General features: G+C 33.6%; 2 protein-coding genes across 2 annotated transcripts; both read left to right on the plus strand.

Annotated features, from left to right (window-relative positions):
• The first annotated feature begins 228 nt into the window (after positions 1–228).
• LOC108098692 (uncharacterized serine-rich protein C215.13) lies at positions 229–7,177 on the plus strand. The gene is made up of 3 exons (XM_017201800.2): positions 229–920; positions 3,367–4,059; positions 6,505–7,177. Exons 1-3 carry the CDS (start codon positions 229–231, stop codon positions 7,175–7,177), a joined length of 2,058 nt encoding a protein of 685 aa, XP_017057289.2.
• Positions 7,178–9,571: 2,394 nt separating this feature from the next.
• Positions 9,572–11,504, plus strand: LOC108098698 (putative protein TPRXL). The gene is made up of 2 exons (XM_017201807.2): positions 9,572–9,642; positions 10,802–11,504. The coding sequence occupies exon 2, from the start codon at positions 10,803–10,805 to the stop codon at positions 11,421–11,423; it is 621 nt and encodes a 206-aa protein (XP_017057296.2). The 5' UTR covers positions 9,572–9,642; position 10,802; the 3' UTR covers positions 11,424–11,504.
• Positions 11,505–12,292: the final 788 nt, after the last annotated feature.

A 12,292-nucleotide genomic window follows, 5' to 3' on the forward strand; every position in this document is an offset into this window, starting at 1 on the left:
CATAAAAAATATTTATAAGAGCAATAAGATTCTTTATGATACGCGTATCCATATTCTTAAAACGAACGTATTTTTTCAATTTGTTTAGATAAATTAATGTTTACTTATATTGCTACATTGCTAAACCACAGGACTTAAATATATAATAGCTTTTACTTAATCCAAATAATAATCAAAATAAAAAATATAAATAAAAGTAAGTAATTGAATAATTGGATCCATTTCAGAATGAAGACACTGCGAAAATGGTTCAGTCCCAGCCTGATGGTGTTACTGCTCCTGGTGTTGGCCTTAAACACGGAGATCGCCGTTGGAAAGTCTTATGGCAGCAGTCGCAGTAGCTCAAGTTCCAGTTCCCGATCCAGCTGGAGTCCCAGTTCCAGTTCCAGATCCAGTTCGAGTTCCAGTTTTGGTTCCAGATGGTCTTCCTCGAGGTCCTACAGTCCGCCATCTTATTCGTCCCTCTTTTCGTCCTCCTCGAAGCCAAAGCCCCCTCCCTCGTACTTTAGTATTGGAAGCTCACACGATTCACCTAAAGGACCTCCCCCGGCCTACTCAGCCTCGAATCCTGTGGGCGGAGCTCGGACCAACATGCACGAGAGTCCGCCGAGCTACAAATCCGAATCGGTTACCAAGAGAGCTCTAAAGAAGCTATCGGGTTCCAGTTCTTGGCGAAACTCTGACATTCCCAGCAGTTCCATATTCTCCAGTGACGAGGATTCTAACGATAAATTTCAAGAGCTACTCAACGCAATTGCTGAAATCAAATACGAAGAACCCACGGACAACTATGAAGATTTACACGAGGAATCCACGGACAACTATGAAGAGCTGCTCAATTCTGCTGCAATTGCTCACTCTTCTTTCCACGGATACCTAGGAATAATCTCCACTGTAGTCTGCTTAAGCTCGTTGTTATTGTAATCAACATTTGAACTCATAATAAATTTGCATCCGAAAAAGCTAATTTACCCTATATTAATTTTTATGGAAGAGAACAATTTGGACTGTAATCGGTTGCGGTGTAAAATTTGTAATAAATAAGATAACTATTGGGATATCATTATTTTTTCCCAAATCAATAAACAAAATGCGTGTTTAAGTTCACCTTTTTGCATAAATATGTGTTTCATACGTAGAAGCTAATGGCAAAAAAAACAAGGAAAAACGATTAAGCCGAGTCAGATCAAGGTTGCTCCAATAAAATTACAATCAACTCACTAAATGAATTCGCATGATATTAATCAATGCTTTTCAAAGCAGGTGTTGCGATAAATATTTTTGGGCAAAGAAAAGGCGTGATCTACTTATCAAAAACAAGAATCTTTAATCCTTACTTTTTAGCAGTTTAGTTTAGTTCTTAAGATTTCAACAATTAAATAAATTTAGTTAATTTTTCGCTTGCTTTGATAAAACTCAAAGTTCTATTGCTTATCAATACAATTGAAAAAATGTATTACTAAGCTCAACAGATTGCAATGCATTGAAGAAAATACGTCAAGCCCCTAAAGGTACGAGAATATAAATATTGCTTTTCAGCAGTCTGTTTTGTCGGACAAGCCAAGATACGAAACGATTATCTGTTTCTGTTTAAAATATTTTCAAAGGACATGAAATTTCAAACCAGTCATAGGAATGACTGACTAATGACAATATTTACATAATAAGCTAAAAAAGTCAACTTTATGTTGTTTCAAAACATATTTAATACGAATTATTAGTTAGGCAGAATAGAAATTATGATTGTTTTACTTTGATTTCCCCGAATTACGATTCAGCTGCGTACTTTCTACTTTTGTCGTCACAACATTATGAATGGGAATCTCAAAATTCTGGGCTCTGAAAATGAAATTTCTTATCATAGTTTCTTTACTTATAATTCGCATTCAATTTAAAAGTAATAGTAAAGCTTGTTTACTGATAACAAAATACGCTATTAGAAGAGGGTTTTTTGACAAACCTTAAACTAAATTTTAAATTAACTGACATTTACATTATTAAATTGAAAAAAAGTTATTTTCCGCCCTTAAAAATAAAATACAATATAGTAAACAAAACCACCCTGTTGGTTTATTTAAAATTTTGAAAACATTTTTGGCATAAAAGAACATAACGATATTTATGTTTTGTACAATAGTGGTGTCATTCCCACAAATTGACAATTTTTCGTTTTTTTTAGCCGCCAAAAATTAAAAATATCCATGGTTTTTTATTTTTAAAAAATTTACAAGATTTTGTATTTTGAAACTTTAAACTGCAAACTGTTTTTTCCAAATACAATCTTAAATATAAAATCTAAATAAAATAAATTTATTTATCTATATCGAAAAAATCTTTTTTCTCCATAATACCCGTATTGTTTTATATAATATATATATAAATATATAAATATTCTTGGTCAGAAACTTTTGACGAGCCGATCTATCGGTGGGATCTCGAAAACTATAAGAGATAGAATATTGGGATTAATTTGTGTATACTTCTAATTCGTATACAGCACAAGTTTGTTAAGTTATTGGGGCGCACGCAGTTTTCATGTCACAACAATTGGGATCGTAAGCTTGGATACTTACTCATGAATACGCAACAAAATGCGTTTTTTTTTTTTATCTGCCACGCCTTATTTTACGCCCACAAGCCGCGTAACTATGTGGCGCCCACAATTTGAATGACAGCTTTATTTAAGTTTTCTACACCAAAATTTTACTTCCATTCTCCTTGGAGGCGTGTTCGCCTTTTCTTTTAACTAAGCATGCAGATTCTAAAAGTGAGTACGAAGCGAAAGTGATTTATTATAATTTAAAAAAAATGAAAAAGGGAGGTCTTTTCATCTGTTAATTAAGTTGTCAAAATATTTACAGTACAACTTGCCTTACCGCTTCTGGCTTTCCCGTTAAATCTGTATTATGCGAAATCGTTTGGTTTATGACTCCAGCGTCAATAGACACATTTTTGGTTTCGCACGCTTCCGCTGCTCTGATAATAGCTGAGCATTATCACCGAAATCCGATCCAGAGGAATATTTAAAAGGCGGGCTGTTTCTTTCGTCGATCAGTCGTTCCGAAAACTTTGCACAGAGCCAAATCAAAAATCACTCACGCCAGAAACAACTAAAGAAATAATTCCCACAAAAAGTAAGTGAAAAATACAAAACTATATTAAAACAGAGGTATCTTTGCCAAGTTTTTTTAAGACTTATTCAAATGTAGAATAACTTGAAAAGTTACAATATTAAAAAAGGTTTATTTTAATAATAAAATAATATAAAATAAAAATAAAATATAAAAGATATTACTTAATTCATATAATATTCCAAATAATAAATATAAATAATAGTAAATATTTGAATAATTCGATCCATTTCAGAATGAAGACACCCCGGAAACGGTTCAGTCCCAGCCTGATGGTGTTGCTGCTCCTGGTGTTGGCCTTAAATACGGAAATTGCCGTTGGAAAGTCCTATGGCAGCAGTCGCAGTAGCTCAAGTTCCAGTTCCCGATCCAGTTGGAGTCCCAGTTCCAGTTCCAGATCCAGTTCGAGTTCCAGTTTTGGTTCCAGTTGGTCGTCCTCGAGGTCCTACAGTCCGCCTTCTTATTCTTCCCTCTTTTCGTCCTCCTCGAAACCAAAGCCTCCTCCCTCGTACTTCAGCTTCGGAAGCTCAAACGATTCACCCAAAGGACCTCCCCCGGCCTACTCAGCCTCGAATCCTGTGGGCGGAGCTCGGACCAACATGCACGAGAGTCCGCCGAGCTACAAATCCGAATCGGTTACCAAGAGAGCTCTAAAGAAGCTATCGGGTTCCAGTTCTTGGCGAAACTCTGACATTCCCAGCAGTTCCATATTCTCCAGTGACGAGGATTCTAACGATAAATTTCAAGAGCTACTCAACGCAATTGCTGAAATCAAATACGAAGAACCCACGGACAACTATGAAGATTTACACGAGGAATCCACGGACAACTATGAAGAGCTGCTCAATTCTGCTGCAATTGCTCACTCTTCTTTCCACGGATACCTAGGAATAATCTCCACTGTAGTCTGCTTAAGCTCGTTGTTATTGTAATCAACATTTGAACTCATAATAAATTTGCATCCGAAAAAGCTAATTTACCCTATATTAATTTTTATGGAAGAGAACAATTTGGACTGTAATCGGTTGCGGTGTAAAATTTGTAATAAATAAGATAACTATTGGGATATCATTATTTTTTCCCAAATCAATAAACAAAATGCGTGTTTAAGTTCACCTTTTTGCATAAATATGTGTTTCATACGTAGAAGCTAATGGCAAAAAAAAACAAGGAAAAACGATTAAGCCGAGTCAGATCAAGGTTGCTCCAATAAAATTACAATCAACTCACTAAATGAATTCGCATGATATTAATCAATGCTTTTCAAAGCAGGTGTTGCGATAAATATTTTTGGGCAAAGAAAAGGCGTGATCTACTTATCAAAAACAAGAATCTTTAATCCTTACTTTTTAGCAGTTTAGTTTAGTTCTTAAGATTTCAACAATTAAATAAATTTAGTTAATTTTTCGCTTGCTTTGATAAAACTCAAAGTTCTATTGCTTATCAATACAATTGAAAAAATGTATTACTAAGCTCAACAGATTGCAATGCATTGAAGAAAATACGTCAAGCCCCTAAAGGTACGAGAATATAAATATTGCTTTTCAGCAGTCTGTTTTGTCGGACAAGCCAAGATACGAAACGATTATCTGTTTCTGTTTAAAATATTTTCAAAGGACATGAAATTTCAAACCAGTCATAGGAATGACTGACTAATGACAATATTTACATAATAAGCTAAAAAAGTCAACTTTATGTTGTTTCAAAACATATTTAATACGAATTATTAGTTAGGCAGAATAGAAATTATGATTGTTTTACTTTGATTTCCCCGAATTACGATTCAGCTGCGTACTTTCTACTTTTGTCGTCACAACATTATGAATGGGAATCTCAAAATTCTGGGCTCTGAAAATGAAATTTCTTATCATAGTTTCTTTACTTATAATTCGCATTCAATTTAAAAGTAATAGTAAAGCTTGTTTACTGATAACAAAATACGCTATTAGAAGAGGGTTTTTTGACAAACCTTAAACTAAATTTTAAATTAACTGACATTTACATTATTAAATTGAAAAAAAGTTATTTTCCGCCCTTAAAAATAAAATACAATATAGTAAACAAAACCACCCTGTTGGTTTATTTAAAATTTTGAAAACATTTTTGGCATAAAAGAACATAACGATATTTATGTTTTGTACAATAGTGGTGTCATTCCCACAAATTGACAATTTTTCGTTTTTTTTAGCCGCCAAAAATTAAAAATATCCATGGTTTTTTATTTTTAAAAAATTTACAAGATTTTGTATTTTGAAACTTTAAACTGCAAACTGTTTTTTCCAAATACAATCTTAAATATAAAATCTAAATAAAATAAATTTATTTATCTATATCGAAAAAATCTTTTTTCTCCATAATACCCGTATTGTTTTATATAATATATATATAAATATATAAATATTCTTGGTCAGAAACTTTTGACGAGCCGATCTATCGGTGGGATCTCGAAAACTATAAGAGATAGAATATTGGGATTAATTTGTGTATACTTCTAATTCGTATACAGCACAAGTTTGTTAAGTTATTGGGGCGCACGCAGTTTTCATGTCACAACAATTGGGATCGTAAGCTTGGATACTTACTCATGAATACGCAACAAAATGCGTTTTTTTTTTATCTGCCACGCCTTATTTTACGCCCACAAGCCGCGTAACTATGTGGCGCCCACAATTTGAATGACAGCTTTATTTAAGTTTTCTACACCAAAATTTTACTTCCATTCTCCTTGGAGGCGTGTTCGCCTTTTCTTTTAACTAAGCATGCAGATTCTAAAAGTGAGTACGAAGCGAAAGTGATTTATTATAATTTAAAAAAAATGAAAAAGGGAGGTCTTTTCATCTGTTAATTAAGTTGTCAAAATATTTACAGTACAACTTGCCTTACCGCTTCTGGCTTTCCCGTTAAATCTGTATTATGCGAAATCGTTTGGTTTATGACTCCAGCGTCAATAGACACATTTTTGGTTTCGCACGCTTCCGCTGCTCTGATAATAGCTGAGCATTATCACCGAAATCCGATCCAGAGGAATATTTAAAAGGCGGGCTGTTTCTTTCGTCGATCAGTCGTTCCGAAAACTTTGCACAGAGCCAAATCAAAAATCACTCACGCCAGAAACAACTAAAGAAATAATTCCCACAAAAAGTAAGTGAAAAATACAAAACTATATTAAAACAGAGGTATCTTTGCCAAGTTTTTTTAAGACTTATTCAAATGTAGAATAACTTGAAAAGTTACAATATTAAAAAAGGTTTATTTTAATAATAAAATAATATAAAATAAAAATAAAATATAAAAGATATTACTTAATTCATATAATATTCCAAATAATAAATATAAATAATAGTAAATATTTGAATAATTCGATCCATTTCAGAATGAAGACACCCCGGAAACGGTTCAGTCCCAGCCTGATGGTGTTGCTGCTCCTGGTGTTGGCCTTAAATACGGAAATTGCCGTTGGAAAGTCCTATGGCAGCAGTCGCAGTAGCTCAAGTTCCAGTTCCCGATCCAGTTGGAGTCCCAGTTCCAGTTCCAGATCCAGTTCGAGTTCCAGTTTTGGTTCCAGTTGGTCGTCCTCGAGGTCCTACAGTCCGCCTTCTTATTCTTCCCTCTTTTCGTCCTCCTCGAAACCAAAGCCTCCTCCCTCGTACTTCAGCTTCGGAAGCTCAAACGATTCACCCAAAGGACCTCCCCCGGCCTACTCAGCCTCGAATCCTGTGGGCGGAGCTCGAACAAACATACACGAGAGACCGCCGAGCTACAATTCCGAATCGGTTACCAAGAGAACTCTAAAGAAGCTATCCGGTTCCAGTTCTTTCCGAAGCTCTTACATTCCCAGCACTTACTCATTCTCCAGGAATTGGGACAGTGATGAGGATTCCGACGAAAAGTTTAAAGAGTGGCTCGATTCAATTACAGGATCAAACGAGGAATCCACGGACAACTATGATGACCTCCTCAATTCTGCTGCAATTGCTCGCTCTTCTTTCCGTGAATACCTAGGGATAATCTCCACTGTAGTCTGTTTATACTCGTTGGTATTGTAAACAGCATTTAAAAACATAATAAATGAGCATCAGAAAAACTAAATTTACATGATCTTAATTTTTTTGTTGGAAAATAATTTGGACTTTGATTGTATATATTGTGTTGTATATGCAACAAATAAGATAACAGTCATTAGTATTTTAACCAAGACGACATGATACAAAAAATACTTGTTAAACTGAACCTTTTTTCATAAATATGAGTTTGATTCGCATGAACTACTGGCAATAAAAACAGGCAAAAAATTATATAGTCGAGTCAGTATAAGGTTACTTAAATGAAAAATATTAATATTAATATTAATATTATTGCTGTATTTTCGAAACTTTTGTTGCGATATAATTTCTCCGACTTTGGGCATAAAATAGGGCATGAGCTGTGTATCAGAAACAAGAATCTTTAATTCTAACTATCAAGCATGTATACCTACTTTTTGAGATCTCAACATTAATACTGGTGACAATTAAATCAATTAAATTAATTGTAAGATTTTTTTCGATATAGCTTAGATTTTAGAGGCTCGAAACCTAAACCCAAAGTTCTTCCACTTATTAAGATAGTTGAAAAAAGGTTTAAATAGGCACAACAGATTTTAACGCATTGAAGGAAATACTTCACGCCAAAAAAATACGAACGAAAAGCGGATATTTTGGAGCAGTTATAGAAATTTTAGGAAAACTAACGGACAATATTTACATAAAAAACATACTTTTTGTTGATTCAAGACATATCAAATAAGCATTAAGTCGGGTTCAGTATGGCAGAATAGAAATAACGTTTGTTTTTCTTTGATTTCCCCGAATTATGATTCAGCTGCGTACTTTCTCATTTTGCCGTCACAACATTATGAATGGGAAGCTCAAAATTCTTGGTTATTAAACTGAAATTTCTTATCAGTTTCTTTACTTATAATTCATTCAATTTAAAAGTGATAGTAAAGGTAGTTTACTGATAACAAAATATGCCAATAAAAGATTTTTTGGCAAATTTTACACTAAATTAATTTAATTTAAAAATTTAATTAAATATATGAAACGTATAATTAAAATTTCAGCTATAAAGTATAGTACTCCTTAAGGGGAAGGGGAGGGATCTTTACATACGAAAATAGATTTTTCTTAAAATTTTAAGCCGATAAACATTAAACAAATAAAGTACTTCTCCAACGATTATTAAATTTTTCTGTACAAGAGTCGTATTTTTATACCCTGCAGAGCAAAGGGTATCATAATATCAGTCAGAAGTTTGCAACGCAGTGAAGGAGACACCTCAGTCCCCATAAAGTATATATGTATATTCTTGATCAGCATCACGATCAGAATCCAAATCCATCTGTACGTCTCTCAGTTTTAAAGCTATCTTGCTGAAACTTTCCCAAAAGTTGTGAAGTTATTGCACGCAGTATATAAGTTGGAACGGGCCGGATCGGCCGACTTTGTCGGATAGCTCCCATAAGAGAGAATGAAATAAAAAATTCTCCAACAGTTGTTTTTGATCAGATCGATTTAATTTTTCCATATGTCATTTTCTAACTACTATTAAATTTCCGATTCAATTTTGTCAAAATTGGAAAACTCTATCATATAGCTGCCATAGGAAAGATCGAAAAATATATATATAAATAATGGAAAAAAATTATAACGTCGTTGTTTTTAATCCCACGAGCATGATTTTTAAAATATGGAGTTTTTTAATAACCCTTGAATCGAGAAAAAAATTTCATTAAAATGCGACAACGTTATCATTTAGTTGTCATAGGAAAGATCGAGCAATCTGTATAGAAATATGGAAAATAAAATTATAACATCGTTGTTTTTCATCAGACAATCATGATTTTTTTAATATAGAGTCTAACGACTCTTGCATTACACATTAAATTTCATCAAAATCGGACGACTATATCATATAGCCGTCATATGAACAATAGTCGAAAATATGGAAAATAAATAGAAAAATCGTTATAGATTCGATGTTGTTCAGCCTTTATGTGTTTTGTTCGGCATATTTGATGACTGCAAGGGTATATACATAATTCCTTTCTTGTTTCCTTTCTTGTTTCAATATTGACTTTGTTACGCACTTATACGGAGCGAAAGAAGTTAAAAGAAGAGTTTTTTATAATTATTTCAAAGAAAAGTAAATCGAATTTTGTTTACATTATTTAATTTAGTTCTCTAAATATTTGAAGCTATACTTTATTTAATCAGCCCTTAAAACAGATTCGCTATATTTTCTGCCTGATCGCCTATCTGGCTTTCCTTGTAATTCGTTATAATGTGAAATGTGTTTTTTTTGTGACCCCAACGATAATAGTAATGCAATATCAGCGCAATCCGACGCAGAGAGATACGTACTTAAAAGGCGGGTTATTTTATTCTTCAATCAGTCGTTCAAAAAACTTGGCACGGAACAATATAAAAAAATACTTACGACAGAAACAACGAGAGAAATAATTCTCACAAAAGTAAGTCAAATTTACATAAATAAGGAAAAACAAAGTCAACCCTTTAAAGCTTATTAAAAGCAGAAGCACTAAAAATATAAGCCCTTTTAAAATAGTTTAACAAAAAAATAATTTAAATTAAAAAGACTAAGTTTTGAGCCTGCTTTAAGATAAGTCATAAAAAAATTGATAAGGGCCCTACAATTCTCTTATTTTAGAACTCGAACGTATTATTTTGACTTGTTTCAATTACGTATATTGCAGCAGATTTTAAAAGCGCAAGATCCTAAGGCACATAATTTAAAAATATAATACCTATTACTAAATAAAAATAATAACTGTCTTGACCCGTAGCCATGGTTTTATAAGGTTACTAGTTCATAGTTGTAGGTTTCTATTTTCGTGAATTTTTTCAAAGAGCCTGCGATATTTTTACCATGTTTGTTTATTGAATATTAATATATAATATTTCAACTACAGTCTGTAGAATTTTTAAAAGAAAATATTAAAAAACGAGCCGTTGAGAATGCCTGAATGTTGACCATATGAAAAATAGTGGCCTGGCGGTTCAAAAATCCAAATTTTTTGAGTGTATGTGTCTGACTTGTCTTTGAACGAAGGATTTTTTTTATTACAGATTAAATTTTTATAACGTTTTTATATAAAAAATAGTGTTGTTTTTTACATTTTGACCCTATTTCGTCGTATAAATTAAGTTGAAACTAATAAAAATCCTTCGTTCAACGACAATAAAACATGTCTAAAAGAAGTGTGCAAAAGGAAGCGTCGATCGATGCAATAGTTTTCGAAAAAATTTGACTACCGACTTCAAAAAAGTTGTTTTGAGAAAAACGCGTTCAAAGTTTTAAACCCTTTGAAACACTCTGGAAAACTCGCGCTTTAAATTTCCCCATTTTTACAGTTTTCCTCCGATCGACTTGAAATTTTCGGACAACATTCCTTACACTTTTTACTAATATATAACAAATTTTGAAAGAAAAAAATTTTTTTGAAAAGTCAAGAGTAGGATAACCCCTTAACCTTTCGAAATTGATTTCGGAAAGAGGGAAAGTTATAATGTGGGTGTAAGGCTCTGGTTCTCATTCTTATTTAAATTTATAGTATCATTGAAGAAACTAGTGTATCTATTGTAAATAATTGAATGTTGGGTCCTTTTCAGAATGAAGACATCCCTGATCGTATTGCCGCTCCTGGTTTTGGCCTTAAATACGGAGATTGCCGTAGGAAGGTCCTATGGAAGTCGTCGCAGTAGCTCAAGTTCGAGTTCAAGTTTCAGATCCAGTTGGAGTCCCAGCTTCAGTTCCAGATCCAGTTCGAGTTCCAGTTTTGGTTCCAGTTTGGGATCTAGGCTTAGTTCCAGTTCTGGCAGCGGGATCGCCTCAAGATCCAACAATCTGCCTTCTTATTCCTCCCTCTTTAGTTCGTTTTCGTCCTTCTCGAGGACAAATCCTCCTTCCTCGTACTTAAATATCGGAGGCTCACTCGATTCACCCAAAGCCGACTCCGCCCCGTATCCCCGGGATGAAGCTCAGACCAACATACGCAAGAATCCGCTCACCTACAAATCGGAATCGGCCACCATGGAAAATCTGACGGGCAAACTCGGCTCCAATTATTTCCGAAGCTTTCACATTCCCAGCAGTAACCCATTCTCTATGGGGAGGGACAGTGACAATGATTTCAACAAAAACTTTGAAGAGTGGCTCAATTTAGTTGCGGATTCACACAAGGAATCCACCAGGTCATCGCTCAATTCTATTCCTCTTTTTAAGGATACCTAGGGGTAATCTCCACTGTACTCTGTTTAAGCTCGTTGTTTTTGTAAACAATATTTGAACCCAAAATATATTTACATCAATTTACCAGATGTTCATTTTTTTTGGGTAGAACAGTTTAGACTTTGATTGTTTGTGTGTAACATTTTAAATCATTAATATTACATATAAAGTATATATATTTATAGAATTTTGACCAAGTCTACGTGCATTGAATGAGCTACAATCCTTAAATCGGACGATAATTGCAATTAAACCTGGGAAAATCGATATAGTCGAGTGTAAATCAGGTTACTCGGATGAGAAAATTCAAACAACTTTTCAAATTTTTAGAACCACTGTCCTTACCATTTGTATCTGCATGATTAATAACAGTACTGTATTTTCAAAACTGGGGTGGCAATATAATTTTTTCCGTTTCTAGGCATTAAAAACGCAAGGGATAAAACCTACTTATAAGACCATTCCAACTTAAGCCTAAAGTTCCCATATTTATAAACTCAATTAACAAAATGTGATACCTAGCGCTACAAATTGCTAACATTAAAGAAAACCCTCTAGGCCCCATAAGATATACATATTCTTAGTCAGGAGTCTGTTTCTTTGGATAATTCAAACTACAAAACGTATCTCTGTCTAGAATTTCTCATAAGTCATGAAACAAGTATTTCATGTCAGTAATAGGAATTTCGGGAAAACTAATCGATAATATATATTTACTTGTTGTTTTTTCATCTAAAATACGAATAAAATTAGGTTCAGTTTATCATAATAGCTTTATTATTATTTTTTTTTTCCCCCGAATTACTTTTCAAATGCGCACTTTCTGGCTTGTACGTCAGAATATTTAAATGGGAAGCTCAAAATTGTGGGTT

The sequence above is a fragment of the Drosophila ficusphila genome, unplaced genomic scaffold (assembly GCF_018152265.1).
Source record: "Drosophila ficusphila isolate 14025-0441.05 unplaced genomic scaffold, ASM1815226v1 contig_607, whole genome shotgun sequence".
Lineage (NCBI taxonomy): Eukaryota > Metazoa > Arthropoda > Insecta > Diptera > Drosophilidae > Drosophila > Drosophila ficusphila.

Excerpts from the sequence above, each read along its gene's own strand:
- LOC108098692 (XM_017201800.2), top strand. The coding sequence starts at position 229 with ATGAAGACACTGCGAAAATGGTTCAGTCCCAGCCTGATGGTGTTACTG. Across the intron at positions 921-3,366 it reads TGCTTAAGCTCGTTGTTATT|AATGAAGACACCCCGGAAAC; the intron begins GTAATCAACATT and ends GATCCATTTCAG. Across the intron at positions 4,060-6,504 it reads TGCTTAAGCTCGTTGTTATT|AATGAAGACACCCCGGAAAC; the intron begins GTAATCAACATT and ends GATCCATTTCAG.
- LOC108098698 (XM_017201807.2), top strand. The coding sequence starts at position 10,803 with ATGAAGACATCCCTGATCGTATTGCCGCTCCTGGTTTTGGCCTTAAAT.